At 44.1% G+C, this 15250-nt stretch overlaps 1 protein-coding gene across 2 annotated transcripts in view; it reads left to right on the forward strand.

Annotated features, from left to right (window-relative positions):
* The window catches only part of mmd (disintegrin and metalloproteinase domain-containing protein mind-meld), a 75723-nt gene that overhangs the window by 41945 nt on the left and 18528 nt on the right, over positions 1–15250 (forward strand). For both annotated transcript variants that reach the window (XM_075891850.1, XM_037434130.2), the window contains 7 exons: positions 885–965; positions 1032–1146; positions 3888–4116; positions 5678–5756; positions 5929–6024; positions 8330–8522; positions 12716–12818. In XM_075891850.1, coding sequence (XP_075747965.1) covers positions 885–965; positions 1032–1146; positions 3888–4116; positions 5678–5756; positions 5929–6024; positions 8330–8522; positions 12716–12818 — 896 coding nt within the window. The remainder of the gene's footprint in view (positions 1–884; positions 966–1031; positions 1147–3887; positions 4117–5677; positions 5757–5928; positions 6025–8329; positions 8523–12715; positions 12819–15250) is intronic.

Here is a 15250-nt window from a genome sequence, read left to right on the forward strand (position 1 = left end):
AGTTAACCTTCCTCTGATGAAAATCAATGTAGAACAAGGCATTGAGGTTCAAAAGATAGAGGAGAGATATGAGAAAAACCCACAGTAATTTGGGCTCAGTGCCTCAAATGTCAAAAGTGCCAGTGAGCTGGAAAAATTCCAACATTACTAATGCCAACATTTCTTTTTGTTTTGATTTTTCTTATTTTGTGCGATAGCAGTTACGAACAATGGTGGCAACGGTGAAAAATTATGGTGCCAGAAATGGCCATTGTTGTGATCTCATAATAGCTTTCTCTGTAAAATGAGGACTGTATGTTGTAGTACAGCATGGTGTTGGACACACATGAAGTTGCAGGATACACATTGGACCAACAGACTAGCCAAATCGAGGAGACTACGTCTTTGTGGTAACTAAACTTGTGTTAACAATAACTGCTGGTGGTTCTCTTTTTTGACGACTGGTGCAGCCATTATCTGCCACAGAACATTATTCTCTAAGCACCGTAAGCAGTGCACTATATTTTGCTCGGCTTCAATCATAAATTAGCATGTTTTTTCTTTAATCCATAAATTATAGCCAACCTAGAGTTTAGAACATGGATATTTAAAAAAGACTCTCAATCTAGATTTGAATAAGTTGGGTATTAAGAGAAAAATATGGACCTCGGCAGATCACATGATAAGGACAAATATCCAGTGGTCAGTTAGAGTGACAAAACGAATATCAAGAGATGTAGTCGAAGATGAAGGAGGGTTACATGAAGTGACAATATTAACAAGTTCACAACTTCCACAAGATGGTTTGCATAGGAGATAGGCCTTCGTCCTGCTGTGGATATAATATTGGCTGAAAATGTGTGCAATGCATACAGCCATGCCTTGCCGATTTTTCTGTCATGCAGTTGCGTGCTGCTGGCCAGCTTTGTCGCATTCCCGAGTCTGAATGCGACATTCCTGAGTTCTGTGATGGCCACTCTGGCGAGGTGAGTCTTCCGGTGAGAGGTGTGCATCAGTGCTGGCAATGAGTGAGACACCCTTGTGCTGCACAGTGTCCAGCCAACATCTACAAGAAGGCTGGCCAGGAATGCAAGAAAGGCAGTGGTTTCTGCTACCGAGGCAAGTGTCATACGTCTGATGAACAGTGCGAGTTCATCTGGGGGTTTGGTAAGTTTAGTTTTACTACTTCCTGTGCAATTGCGGTTATCTTTTTTTTTATTCAATACACAAAGATAATTTATAGACTAGCTGAAGGTTGAATAGCATTAGTAGTTCGAAGAGTTTTTTGAACTGCTAGTATGAAATTTCGGGTGATACAAAAGTTTTTGTTCCCCCTTAAGATTTGTATCATCAAGATTCTATTGATGCAAAACTCGTAAACAGCGTGTGTGTGCTTGAGCCGACATTTCGACGAGTGAACTTGTCTTTTCCAAGGCTGCAGCTGATTTTCTTAGTGCTTGGTGCCTGTCCCCAAAACACAAAAAATATCCCCCATTTTCATAGTTACCCTCTCCTCCTCCTTAGTTTAGATTTGAGGTGAGTGTGTGAAAGACATACGCACAATCACTTAGAAAATCGGTTACAGCTTTGTCGAAACCTTGGCTCCAGCAAACACCCCTCTGTTTATAAATTTCTCATCGCAAGCTTCCATGTTTCCTTTATTGCTTTCCTTTGAGATTCTACATTACATTCATATTGAGAATTGTACAGTATTAATCTAGTGGATGGCACACATTACAGCAATGCCTTTTGGGAGATGATTTAGACTCCAACCAAAAGTTTTGAAGAAACCCGACGTTTCAGAACCGGCTTGGTTCCTTCCTCAGGGGTGACTGCGGAAGCTACGTGGCAGCGTCGTCTTCAAAGCACTCGCGGGGTGGCTAATGACCCCCTTCTCTCTCTCTCTCGTTTTGCCGTAGAGCACAGTCCGTGTGAATACACTGGGGGAAGGATTCCGAGAGAGCGGTTGATATTATGGGCTGTCCTCTTTATGTGCCATGACTCGAGTAACAACCTTCTCCTCCAGTTCGGCTCGCTTTCAAGGATGGCCGTCGCTTCGAAATTTATTTTGTGATCCAACTTCTCAGAATGTTCGGCGACTGCGCTGCGCTCTTTGTAGAAATTCTGCACATCGTTGGCGTGTTGCTTCAGTCGTTCCGGCAGGTTTTTCGTCTTGCCGATATACGACGAGGGGCACTCAGCACATGGAATTTCGTAAACGACACCGGGGCGCCTGTTCATTGTTGGCCGGTCTTTCGGGCGGAGGAGGAGACGGCCCAGCGTACACGAAGGCATGTGCGCGATGCGAACCCCTTCCCTCCCGAAGATCCGCGCCAACATCTCGCTTGTTCCCTGAACGTATGGAATTGGTACACGTTTCGGGGGGCTGCCAATTGAGGTTGATTGGTGTTTTTGTATTCTCTGTTGCTCTGCGCGGCGGGTCCCCACGCAGAGCAACAGAGCTGACTAATTTGTTCTTGGCAAATTTTTTATACAATAGCCCTGATTGATACATTGCCTTCACAAATGTGAGAGCATAAAAATATAGCTGGAGATTGACACGGGAAGAGACAAATTATTGTTTATCGTGATTAAATCACCATAATCAGTCCCTTGTTAAGCAGACCAGATATGCATGGACACTGATTATTGTATTTAACAGTGCAGTGAAATTATGTTGCTATAGTTTTAAAGGTTAACATTGACAGCCCATGTTTTACAACAAATCAGATTGTTCTTAGCAAAACACCCACAAAAATAACCTATTGAAAATGTCTATTCCACAACGCAGTCTTGTGATGGACTGGCATCGCACGACTCCAGTACCATTTGAGGTGGAAAAACATTTTTTTGCTGAAATTTAATGCCCACTCATTTTTTGTGGATGCAAAATAAATGCATACGTGAGACCCTGGGTTGACAATTAGAAAGAGTGTGAGACAGGTACAGTATGCATTCCTCCCTGACATTTAGTTTTTTTCTGTGATTCAGTTTTCCTGGCATTAAGATGACAACTGGATATGCCTCGATGGCATGCATATACCAGGGCTGTTATTGAAATAAGCTGTCTACTCTCCAGGCAGACCGCAAGCTCCATCTTTTAGATCCGGATGTTTTCACAATTTCAGCCTGTGGAAACATTTCCTGGTTGACACACAGCTAACATCTCCTCCCCTTGTTTTTGGCACACATTCACAGGCCTCAAGCATGCAAAAAAAGATACAACACAGCTATGTTCAGCATGCAGAATAACTTTCTCTTGATTTGAGAGGTCATAACAACAGCAACACGTCACCACATGCACTTCACACGGGAACAAGTACAATGCACACAGCTCAGTTGCGCACGAAATCATCCTAACAAGCTCAATGAAGCCATCTGTCGCCATTCTTTCATAGCGATGATATTGAGACAATGTGGTTCAGTTTTGTTTTTATAGCAAGGCATTTTTTGGACATTTCATAGTTACAAAAAAAATTACATTAGATTAGATTCTGTTGAGAAGAAAGATTCACTCACACCTTGTCTAGTTAAATGCTAGCTATATTTTTAAAAATGATACATTCGACCTTCCTTGGAATTGTGCAGGGCCATCTATGAGATTATTCAGGTGGTCTGTATCCATTTTTTAAGCAAGACTTAGCATCATCGTCTACATTCTCAGTTTTTATATTGTATGATGGTTTTGCATGGTCCCCGCAAACATTTACGAACGGTGTTCCCCTGTAACTGGATTGTTGGCAGCCTACGAGAAATATCATATCTAAGTAAGCTGCTTGGTCTTGTCGCTTTGTGAAGTTATCATGCCATGTCCAAATTTATTGATCTCATAGCTACAGTTGCAATGTGTACTTGTTTTGCAGTCATGACTGACTTGCCCCTGAATGGATACACCTTTAAATTTGCAGGAGCACGACGCTCGGATGAGAAATGCTTTGGTGAGTTCAACGTGCAAGGCAGCATGAGTGGCAACTGCGGTCCAGATGGGCGGAATGGCTACCTCAAGTGCAGCCGCGATAACATGATGTGCGGCACCCTGCAGTGCCAGCGAGGTGCTCGGGCCCCGATTGTGCTCGGCATGGAGAAGCTCTACACGCGCACCATCATCTCCATAGAGGGCTCCGAATTCGAGTGCAAGTGTGTGGCCCCGTAATGCTGCTTTACTGCAAATGCAAAATTAAAGGAACCCTTTGTAAATACATTTATATATGAGAAACATAGTGATGGCCTCAATGTCATGACTTATAATTTCATCCTGTGGCCTTGCACAACTCACTTATCCGCAGTTTTTACTTTAAATCACTTTGCTTTTGGTAATGAACTACCTTGTCTGTCCTGGCTCAGCCAAGTCTTATGCCTCACGAGAAGCTCCCAAGCTACAAAACGTTCACCACAAGGTGGCGAACATTTTCTTTTCGAAACCAGTGTCTCGACTGATTCTCCTACTTACTGACCTAGTGGGCCCATATTTTGTGCTAAAGCCCAGAACACAGTAAACGTAAAGCACACTATCATATTTTGATGATAACTGCTGCACCAACTGTCCCGTGCTACATGAAGGCCAGGTCTGCCATATCAGAGAACGCAACACATGTCTAGACTATTGATATTACCAGTCATTTCAGCCCGCAGAAAGTGTGGTTTGTAGACTGGGACTTTCACTGTCTAAGTTCACTCAAACAAAGATGTTGTGTAATGCTGCACTGCGTGCCATGCAGATTTTGTAAACATGATGTAAACAAATTCAATTACAATTGCCTTGCCCAAACAGGAACCTTAATATCTACATATTCGTGTCCTACAACCTTTATCTCTCCAATGTGTGTCCTACTCACTGTGGCAGAGTACACTACTGGACCAGTGCTTGATAGTATTATAACTTGCATGTCAGGGCTTTTTGGGAAAAAATAAAAGAAATACGTTCATCGTGTAACATACACAAATTATTGCCCTGCTATGCACCTTCCACCTAATTTTGCAGAGCGTTGCAGTTGTGCCAGATGCAGATATGCAGTCTTTTTTGTGGCTTTTTATTTCCTACTTTCCTACCGCAAACCACGTTTTCCAACAAACCAACCATTGGACATTTCAATGGAAGCGAATGTTAATACATTTCAGTAGATATACAAAAAGTCAAACAAATGGTTCATGATTTTCTACTGTATGTTTTCTGCAAAACCTGCTTTTACTTAGGTTTTATAGTGACAGCGTTTACATTGAGTAAATTGTAGCGAAGGGAAATGCCTAGCGCTGCAGCTACATTAACAGCCTTGCGTGAGGCACGAGCACATTAAAGGACCTCAGGTGGTCAAAATTATTTCAAAATTTCTCTCTATGACATGCTTCACAATTGTATTGTGGTTTTGGCACGTGGAACCTTGGCAATTATTAATAATTATTGGAGTATGCAGTCAGCAAAGAAAGAATGATTGAGATTGCAGTTGCCACAGCAAGTAACCACGACACGAAAGGTTGTGTCGGATTAACGACATTTAGGTAGAGTTGGCTGCATGTTTGTTGACATACTGTATTTTTAGACACACTTGAAAACCAAAGACACAGTGAGGCACACACAAAGCCACAAACAAGAGATGCCATCTCCTGCGGCATTGCTTATTGTGCAGTAACTGATTTGCTTCTATTAATGTTGCTACACAGGCATACTGATCACAGAACGTCTGTTTTGCGGTCTTGACAGGGTATCCACTGGGTCCCTATCTGGGGACATTCCAGACATTGGCATTGTTTGGGATGGAACAAAATGCGGATCTTCCAAGGTAATCTGCCTCTTATTCGTAATGAGATATGTAATCATTCCTTGTGACGTTGTGGCATAAAGTGTTACAGGCTGGCTGCCTTCATCAGTTCTGCAATGGGACATTGACAGTTTGTGGAAGATGTCATGTGTATGCAGTGTTATCCTGGTGCTGTTTCTCCCTGTGTGTGCAGATTTGTGTGAACAAGTCATGCCTTCCAGTTGAGCACTTCCGGGAGCTGGGAGTCTGCCCTAGCAACAACCTGGCACTCGCCTGCTCAGGCCATGGTGTAAGCATGCCTTCTTTTTACTTATCTTGGTGTCACAGAAGGAGCGTTTATAATGGGAGCGCCGCCAAATTCTTGCGATAACGCGCGGGAGGGACCCCGGGAGGTCAAAAAAAAAGAAAGAAAATAAACATCCAAGGCTCCCCGAGCGCGCGCGCTCCCCTCGGAAGCGTGGCTTCGCCGACGAACCTCCTCACCCCACATCGGCGGCCGAGCAAGCCCGCGAAAGTTCTAGAACGAAAGAGGCGTGGTCACGCCGGGTTGAGTCATCCATCGCGGAGGGCATTCCAACCGTCTCGCCCTCTCCCCAGCCTTCGCTGCGTATCGCGCCGACGAAATGACGAGAACCGTCTGGAATCTCGCGCGGAAGGTATTTAATCGAGCAGCCGAGACGGGAGAGCAGGAGAAGACGAAAGTTAGCGCCAGAGCGCGTAGGGTATTCCGCCGTGTAGTCGGCGAAGGTTTTGTCCGTAGGGACAAAGCAGAAGAAGACGTGAGGTTTCCTGGAAGAGAAACTTCGAAGGAGAAGACGGAAGTTAACGCCAGAGCGCGTAGGAATTCCGCCGTGTAGTCGGCGAAGGTTTTGTCCGTAGCGACAAAGCAGGAGAAGAAGAAGAGGATTTCCACCTGAGGGGGGAAGGCTCGAGCTACAGGCAAGAGCGTGTGTTTACCGCTATCGAGCGAAGACGCGTGGCAACAGCTGCGTGTGTGAAGCCAACGTGTTTCCGGCGAAGAAGTTTGAAGCTTGGAGAGTGGCCATTTGAAGACGTGAGGTTTCCTGGAAGAGAAACTTCGGCGAGGGTTCCTGGAAGAGGAACATCAGGGGACAGCGGAACGACAACAACGCTGGACTGTGAGTGAGTGATTCTCGGAAGAGTATCATCCAGACTTTTGTTCCAAGAACTATGGACTGAATAGGTTTTCTATCTCTTTAGTCTCTAAGTGTCTTGGTTGTTCAATGCATGCGACTGCATTGTAGTGTGTATTGTTGTCTGTGTCCGTTGTTTCGAGTGTGGCTGATTGTACTGTGTAGTACGTTGTTTGATTGGTTTGATTGGTGACATATTGTATGCAACTATTGTGGAGTGTGCGTTTTTGTGTATTGTTTTCGATCTGCCATTATTGAGAATATAATTTGTTTGTTTAACAACTCTCGGCTCTGACTTGTTCTTTGGGCCACAGCCGGCGTCCGCTGGCACGCCAAAAAGGACCACTTTTAAATTGTCCACGCTTTCGTGGTGCGGTTCGGGGGGCCGATACTTCGGCCCTTGGAATTAGCCCGGCGATTGCCTCCCGAATTAACGGGACCTGTGTGACACTTGGGGAATTCTGCAAAACTCAATCACTGCATCCCTGCGCTCAAATTCACACTGTCCAGATTACATCAACAAAGTATTATACAATTTTAAAAGTACTGAAAAAAGAATTTAAATTCTATTGTTTGAATACTGTAGATGAAATTTTGTTTTGCCTAGGAGTCTAAGCGCTGTGGTGGCAGTCCCTAAGAGCTTTTAAGCTTCAACAGCAAGCCTATATTGGAACGTAAGTTCTGCGAAAATATGTCATGCCTGACAAAGTATGAGGTTTGGGATTAATGAAATGCCTTAATGAAATCATGTGTTCATGGGTCGAAAAGAGCTTTGATGACCAGGTTCATCGTCTGACTGATGCAGTGGAGTGCCCGCGAGCACTTCAGTCTGTTATTGCTGATAAGATGGTTAAACTGAACAAGCAAAATGCTGATTACAACTCTTTAAGAACACAAGAATAAACTAAGAATGAAAAGGGTGAGAGTAAAGGCATTTTTACCACATCCTACAAGCTAACAAAAAGTGCGCAGGGTGGTAAATGAAAGATATAAGACAACAGTGTGCTGTAAGAAGCATTGTGACAGGCTTCATAGTGCTTTGAAGGCTTGGGTGAAAAATTAGACGAGTCCTGTGTCAGTGTGCTGTCTATTATTGTGCCAGAGAAAGATGCCAGAGTTCTTACAGGAACCATTTTGTATGTGTGGTAAGCTTGACCATGTGATGCTCTTTTATATCCCAGGCTCGGCTTGCCGGTCCCTACATGGGACTGAGCCGAGTGCTTGACCCATTAGCGTTTCACAGGACCAAATAAAGTTATTTTCCTTCCTTTCTTCCTTGTATTTCTTCTCCTGTTTATTTACGCACAGCCATTGAACACATCTTCGGTTGTGTGTACACCCTTTGTACGTGTTGTTCTTTGTCTGGTCGCTTCTTTTACTGCGAGTGTGAAGCAACTACCCAAACATCAAGATTGTGCCTTGACATCCCGTGTGCTGCAGGTGTGCTCCAATGTGAACACGTGCTACTGTGATGAGGGCTACCTGGGGCCTGATTGCAGCCAGCGGGCTAATGCCACCGAGGCCCCGCCTGCGCTGGTTCCCCCTCCTGCTACAGATGTCATGCCACCAACACCTCCCACCGCCACAGATGCATCAAGCCGGTCCAACAAAAGCTCTAGGACAACATCTTATGGTGTGTTTCACCAATAGTTGAGAAAGAATGAAAAATATTGTGATCCATTCTAAATTGGGAAACTGGATGACCATTGATGCTGTTTTGTACATGACACAGAAGTGATGCAAAATTTTAAAGCACAGTCACACCCTGCTAGTAAACCCAAAATGTCTGTCCCTTTTGAATTCATGAAATGCCCCTTCAAAGTTTAAAGAAGTGTAAACTCGAGGGCTCGTTTTCTTTTTTTTTAGACACAATATTAATTCAAACAGACAATGATGCTAATTTTCTACATTTCTACCATAATTACTATATTTAACATCTCCTATACTTTCTTTTGCATCATTTTTTGTTAGCAGTGTTTGAGATCTTTTGATTGTTTTCAGTGATGACATTCTCGCAGGAAGATGTGAGGAAGTGTTAGCACTGTAAACCAATTCTTCATGTAAAGCGACTGCAGTGGATGCACTGGTGAGCTCGTTATAGGCAGTAGCAATAAAAATGTGGAGAGTTAAGCAGACACAATTGATTCTTTCTTTTTGTAGCTCATTAATGCTCACATATTGATAACTGTGAGCAAATGCATCTTCAATAACATTATAGTTTATTGTGTTCCATAGCGTGTAGAGGCTGCTTTGCTCTGACACGCCTGTAGGATATCGCCTATTGTTGAAGCTGGAGCAAGTGCCCCCGTCTCTTCTCTGCAAGATTTCAAATATGTGGCCGCCATCCCCGTAACACCATTTTCACTGTTTCATTCAATGTTTATTTTACATTTGCTCAACGAGGCTGAATGAAAACAACACGCATATTCAGTAAATCACTTCGTTAGAAGCACGGGTGTGCTTTATTTGTGGCAGCTTTTCCACTGCCATCTTGAATTCTGATCCATGACAGAGCAAGCGCTTTCCTTGAAATCTAGTGAAATCATTTCTCACTGTAGTGGGGGTGCTTGCTCGGGATTTTATGGTAGTCTCTTCAATGTTCATGTGGTTTTGCAGCTGCTAGGATGTGAAGTGTGCAACATAAGTGTATGTTATGTGCAGTTACTGGCTGGTGTTCATTAATACAGTAGAGCCCTGTTTGTCTGCCTTCTCCAAGCCTAGGCTTGCCTGTGCCAGACATAAAAAAACCGTTCCTTACACGTCAGGGATGATCGAGACCATGTCACACAAACTGCATCACTACAGTGTTGAAGTTGTTTACATTCCTTTGCGTGAATTAAAGGGCCATGAAACGGTCACCCAACAATTTGTGGTTTGGGGCAAAAACAAAAAGTAGATGATCTGTTATGCCTGCACAGATATGAAAAATGGGCTGTAAAAGAATATTTCAGTGCTTAAAATGCACTAAACGTTAATCCCTGCCATCCCCAGCAACCACCATTTTGCCATGGCACCTCTGAGATCATGCACAGCAAGGAACGATGCCATCATCATCTACCACACTTTCTAGCACTGTAAATTGCTAAGTTTCATTGCTAAGCAGAAGAAATCTGTAGTATTTAGATTTCACGTGCAACTGATGACGGAACAATATTTTTTATCGGAATGCAGACGCTCGCACAGCCAGCTGCTTTTAAAAAGGCCCCTCACCAGGCCCCATAACAAACTCTAGTTAGATGCTAGCAGTTGTGTGTTCAAAGAAGAGCGTTATGCCCCCAGAATTTTTCGATCTGTTATATTGAAGCAGTGTGAAACCAGGATGAGAGCAGGCGAGCTCGAAACCCTTGCTGCTTGCCCCACATAGCCTTCGCAAGCCAAATTTCTTCCCTATTCTCACCTGTATCCAAGAAAACGGTCACCTGCACATGACGTCTCCAATCAAGCCCAACCCCAAGCTCTCGAGTGGTGTTGGTTTTGCTGACAAGTGTTATTTTGTGGTCTACAGCCTGTTTCTGCCGGATGGATGCCTCGGTGCACGCTCGTTAGGAAACGCTGGCTTAGATGCGGTACAATAGATGAGCATATTGAGTGCTCAAATGCACAGGACCATTAATTTCATTTCCAGGGTTGGTGTCTTCTTCATGCCCTAACCACAGGGACACGAATGCATGTGAAACACAGTCACATTAGCCCCGCACCTCGTTGCAAATCACGGGAAAAAAATGAAAAAGATGTGCATATTCCCTTTTTGTGTCTCATTATTTATCTCAAGTTTTATTAATATAGTATTGAAGCAACAAATTACACAGACTACACATGTATGTCGTGTCACATGCTAATGCTGGTGACATCAGAGTACAGTCATCTTCTATGTAGAGGACTGACATCACAGCACTACAGTATATGTAGGGCAATTCTCTATGTCTACATCATGCCCTCATTTTCTGGGTGTGCACCCAGGGATGAAAGGGAAAGTAGCATTCATCTTGAAATTTGACCCATTTCTGCGGACATAGCGTAGTAAATTTTAGCAGACGTGATCGTGAACGTTTTATATGCATTGCCTGGTCATCAGCTCACAATTGTTAAACCTGGTGAGGGGCCCTGTAAGTCTGGGCTTGAGAGGGTGCCTGTGTTGCCCGACTCTCATCAGGCTGCTCATGTGTTTGTAAAAATATTCAATAATATATTTAGTGCTCAACCAAACAGACTAAAATTTCGCCGTATTATTTGTGGATGCTCATGGATTGACCCGCATAACATAAATTATGATAAAAAATTGGGTGTCATGCCACCTTCAAAGCATTAATTTGTAAAGGCATAGACAGGCTATCAAATGAAGCCGTTTGCTTGGGCTCTGTACAAGAGATTTTCTATGCAGGTTGCAAAAGATTATGTCAGAATAATGTGGAAAAAACTAAGTTCCATCAAAAGCTGTGGAAATCACCCCTGTGTCTCTTGTCCTGTCAAGATTAATTTAATGAAGAAATACCCACCCTCATCCTTTGGGCGATACTTGCACCATCTTCCTATTTAAAGGCACCGACAACCGCTCTGAACACGAATTGAGATTACCCCATTAGCAGAAAGACTGTCTGCTTTATATTGTCTAAAATTAACCCTGTTTTTGTCATTAAACATAAATTTATGTTTTGTTTCTTCACTCGCCCCGCCGCAGTGATCTAGTGGCTAAGGTACTCGGCTGCTGACCCGCAGGTCAAGGGATTGAATCCCGGCTGTGGTGGATGCATTTCTGATGGAGGCGGAAATGTTGTAGGCCCATGTGCTCAGATTTGGGTGCACGTTAAAGAACCCCAGGTGGTTGAAATTTTCGGAGCCCTTCACTACGGCATCTCTCATAATCGTATGGTGGTTCTGGGACGTTAAACCCCACATATCAATCAATCATGTTTCTTCATTCAGAAATATTTTTAACGCTTGGCACCTCTGGTGGCAGAAAAGTAAACGTGCACTTGTACTTATCACATGACCTTTTAATGCTGTAGACTATTACTTCTCTCTATATTAGTGTTGAAATTCAGCACAAATTTTTCATTATAGTCTTAAATGAAAAGCTTGCAGATATGCATTAGTTTGCACTGACTAGAACAACGAACTCCTAGCTTGCAAGTGATAATGGTGCCACCTTTGTTTAATGTATGACCCAGTGCTCATGACCGGTAGCGTGAATAGCGTTAACTTGGGGCCTAGTCGCACCTGTTGACGTGTTGGAAAAGTGTGAATAGCGCCTCACGGCCTAAAAAAAAAGTCTCCAACAACACGTTGCCAGAACTGATTGTGAAGGCCATGAACTCCTAGCTTGCAAGGTGATAAAGGAACTTCACGTGACTACGAGTGTTGGGAAAACTTAATCTACCTGCTTTTTATATTCCAAAACGGTTGAAAATGTCAAAATGGAGGTGGTTAACTAGTTTCATCCACTCCTGTGAAAGCAGAACCTTGAGCATAATGAGAAGAGGGCTATCGGCTTCGCTGTTGCTTTACTGCATTGCTGAACGACATCTACGTAAAGTGCAGATAGAAAACTACTGCTTATAATATAACCACGCATATTTGGGAGCAGCTGCTCCAGCTACAAACTCTACAAAGGGCGAGCTTTATCTTGCGACATAAAAACCTGGCAGAGAAAAAATTGCTGTCTGTCTGTTTATAAAAGATACCTCTAGTTGATTCACCACCTTGCGATTAAGGCAGGGAAGCCATAATTTCTATTAAACTTTAGTTTGTCACTGTGCTTTTCTTTGTCACATTTCATCCTGAACAGATGTTTTTTTTTTAACTTAAAATTGCATTTGTGTCGTGCAGTGGGCAGGAAGGATGCTTTGAGCACTCCTTCGCTGGTGATTGTCCTCGTGTCAGTGGTTGGTGGCGTCTTCATCTTCTTTGCCCTCCTGGCCACTTGCTACAGGCAAGTTCACTTTATACTCAATGGAACTGCGTTCACTTCCTTGCATACCCATCTCTTTCAGTGCTTTCCAACCCCCGTGTAATGGCCAGTACAGTTGATTTCGGATATTTAAAACTTGATATATCGAATTATTGGCTATATCAAACAATTAAAAAATACCCTTGAATTTCCCATGCAAAAGTATGGTACCAGTGCATCTGTATATCGAACTCCCGCACAGCGTGCCATCCGCGATATCGAACACTGCACCAGGCCAAGGACCAGAAAATTCATTTTTTCTAGCAAATATTGATCAACTCTCAGCCGTGTTCTAACAAGTTTAGATCCCTTTGCACTCGCAGGTGACGTAAAGGGGGTGTCATTCCACTGCGCTAATGTGGTTCATTGCATGGCGCTTGCGAGTACACCGCAAGTGCACCGGTATGTTTGATGCGCGATCATCAGGTCTTAATGTGTGGGCATAGTATTTTTAAAAAACCGATTGCCAAAGACACCAAAATGAGAATGCCAAGTGACTCGACGATCTTGTTGCAATGTTCGCATTCTCTTGTGTGTTAGTGCTTGATGGCATACAAGCCTGAAAAGCATGGCCTTCGAGATGTGCTACCTCATGGCATATATTTAGTGTTTTCGGTATTAAAGGGCATGTCTCGAAGCCTACGCTTTTTCTAGCTTTTGGCATCAAACCAGCAGGATGCAGCAGCTACTAGCTACAAAGCCACAAGTGACAATAATAGTGAAAGTTGGGCTAGTTGCTGGTTCATACTTAGGAAGTAAAAACAGCGCACGGCTATAGACAAGGACAAGGTGTCGTCTCTTCCTCTGTCCTTGTCTATATTCATGCACTGTTTTTACTTCCAAAGCTACAAGTGATATCAATATTTCCAGCATGTTTACGGTGGAAACTCGGTGTTTTATTTTTACGCCTCGTGAACTTGTATAGTTCTCACATCTTTTCTGATAAATCCTGATTCGGGAGTTAAACCAAATGTTGACCGGAACATAGCGATAAGAATTATGACTGGTGCTTGGAGCGAAATCAAGTAAAGCACCGTCGTAAACTTTTTTTGCGGGCCAGGTGATGACTTCAGGTGCATCATGACTGCTGAAAAGGACGTTTGGTGCCTCAGTGAATTTTGCGACTTATCAGTGTTCCTGGGCACCATCTTGAACAGTGAGCGATTTCATCGGTGCAGATGACGACGTAGCTGTTTCTGGTTGCATCAGTGCTGAGATTATGGCTTCCATAGCCGGTGTTGTAGAAGTGTACCCGTGCAGTTATGAATATGGAACGCCTTTGCTGCCGCCAATCACCAACCTTTTACCTTGCTACAAAGCTGGCATCGGCATTGTGGTCGAAGGAGCTCAATTCTCTTATTTGAAAAGCTTCAATGATATTGAGGATAGCTGGAACTTGAAGGCGCGCAAGAAGCAATAAGTTTAAGGACTCTATTCATGGGAATAAAGTGCAGTAACTGGCAGTTCACCCCTTGTTCTTGTGGGAATTGAGGCTAGCCCACCACTATTGCGCACATTTTTTCACCTATTTCTGCTGTTCTCATGTCCTAACGTGACTGTCCCCTCCTCCGTGGTCCGTCAGCACTGGGAGAGCGGGAGTCACGTTAACCCCTCTCACCTGGCACTAGATCTATACCGGATGTAGACGGTGGTACTGCGCTTGAGTCTCACGAGATGTTTCGGGCACGCTGCCGGCGACAGGTAGAGAAACTCTGGACAGCGAAGGATGAGCACACCTCTTCTTTCCCGTCTGTCAGCTCCATTGTTCTTGGAGCTCGCTCGGACTCGCCAACTGCGGGTGACTTTCGGGTGCCAATTGTGGGTGCTATTCACTGCGGGTGCAAGGCACCCGCAGTGAATACTTAACGTTCGTTGCCCCTTCTGAACGCTAGGCCGAAGAGCGGTGCGGTGTGTTAACACGTGGTCATACTATACAGAACCGTACCTCCCAAAGCCAACGTGAGTGGAGCTTGCCCTCGCTCGAAAGATCAGGTCCTGTTGTCACTGATCATGAGAGCGTGCAGCGTAGTCGCGAGGACCCGTTTCCCTCAGTGGAATCTCACCGTGAACCCACATTCACGGTGACACGTAGGGCTCATGGTGACAGGCCGCTGAGAGAAATGGCGACATGCTCGCGGCACCCTTTGTGTTGTGCTTTTGCTCGTGGGGTGGATAAGCCTCGTTTGCTTTCCCACCATCCTTCTGCAATGAGGGCTGTACCACGTTTTGGTGTTGCCGCAAGCAATAAAGTGTTGCGGCTTATTTGAGAGCAGCACTGTTTACTTACCTTGGCTGTCCGAACGTGCTTATGCAGTGGTGTTAATCATCAATTGTGTAGATTCCTACCCAGAAATGGTTCTGTCTAGTCACAGATAATAAGTTGAAAACTCATTCAATGTAGTGAAACTCATTTC

This window comes from Rhipicephalus microplus, chromosome 1, assembly GCF_043290135.1.
Source record: "Rhipicephalus microplus isolate Deutch F79 chromosome 1, USDA_Rmic, whole genome shotgun sequence".
Taxonomy (NCBI): domain Eukaryota; kingdom Metazoa; phylum Arthropoda; class Arachnida; order Ixodida; family Ixodidae; genus Rhipicephalus; species Rhipicephalus microplus.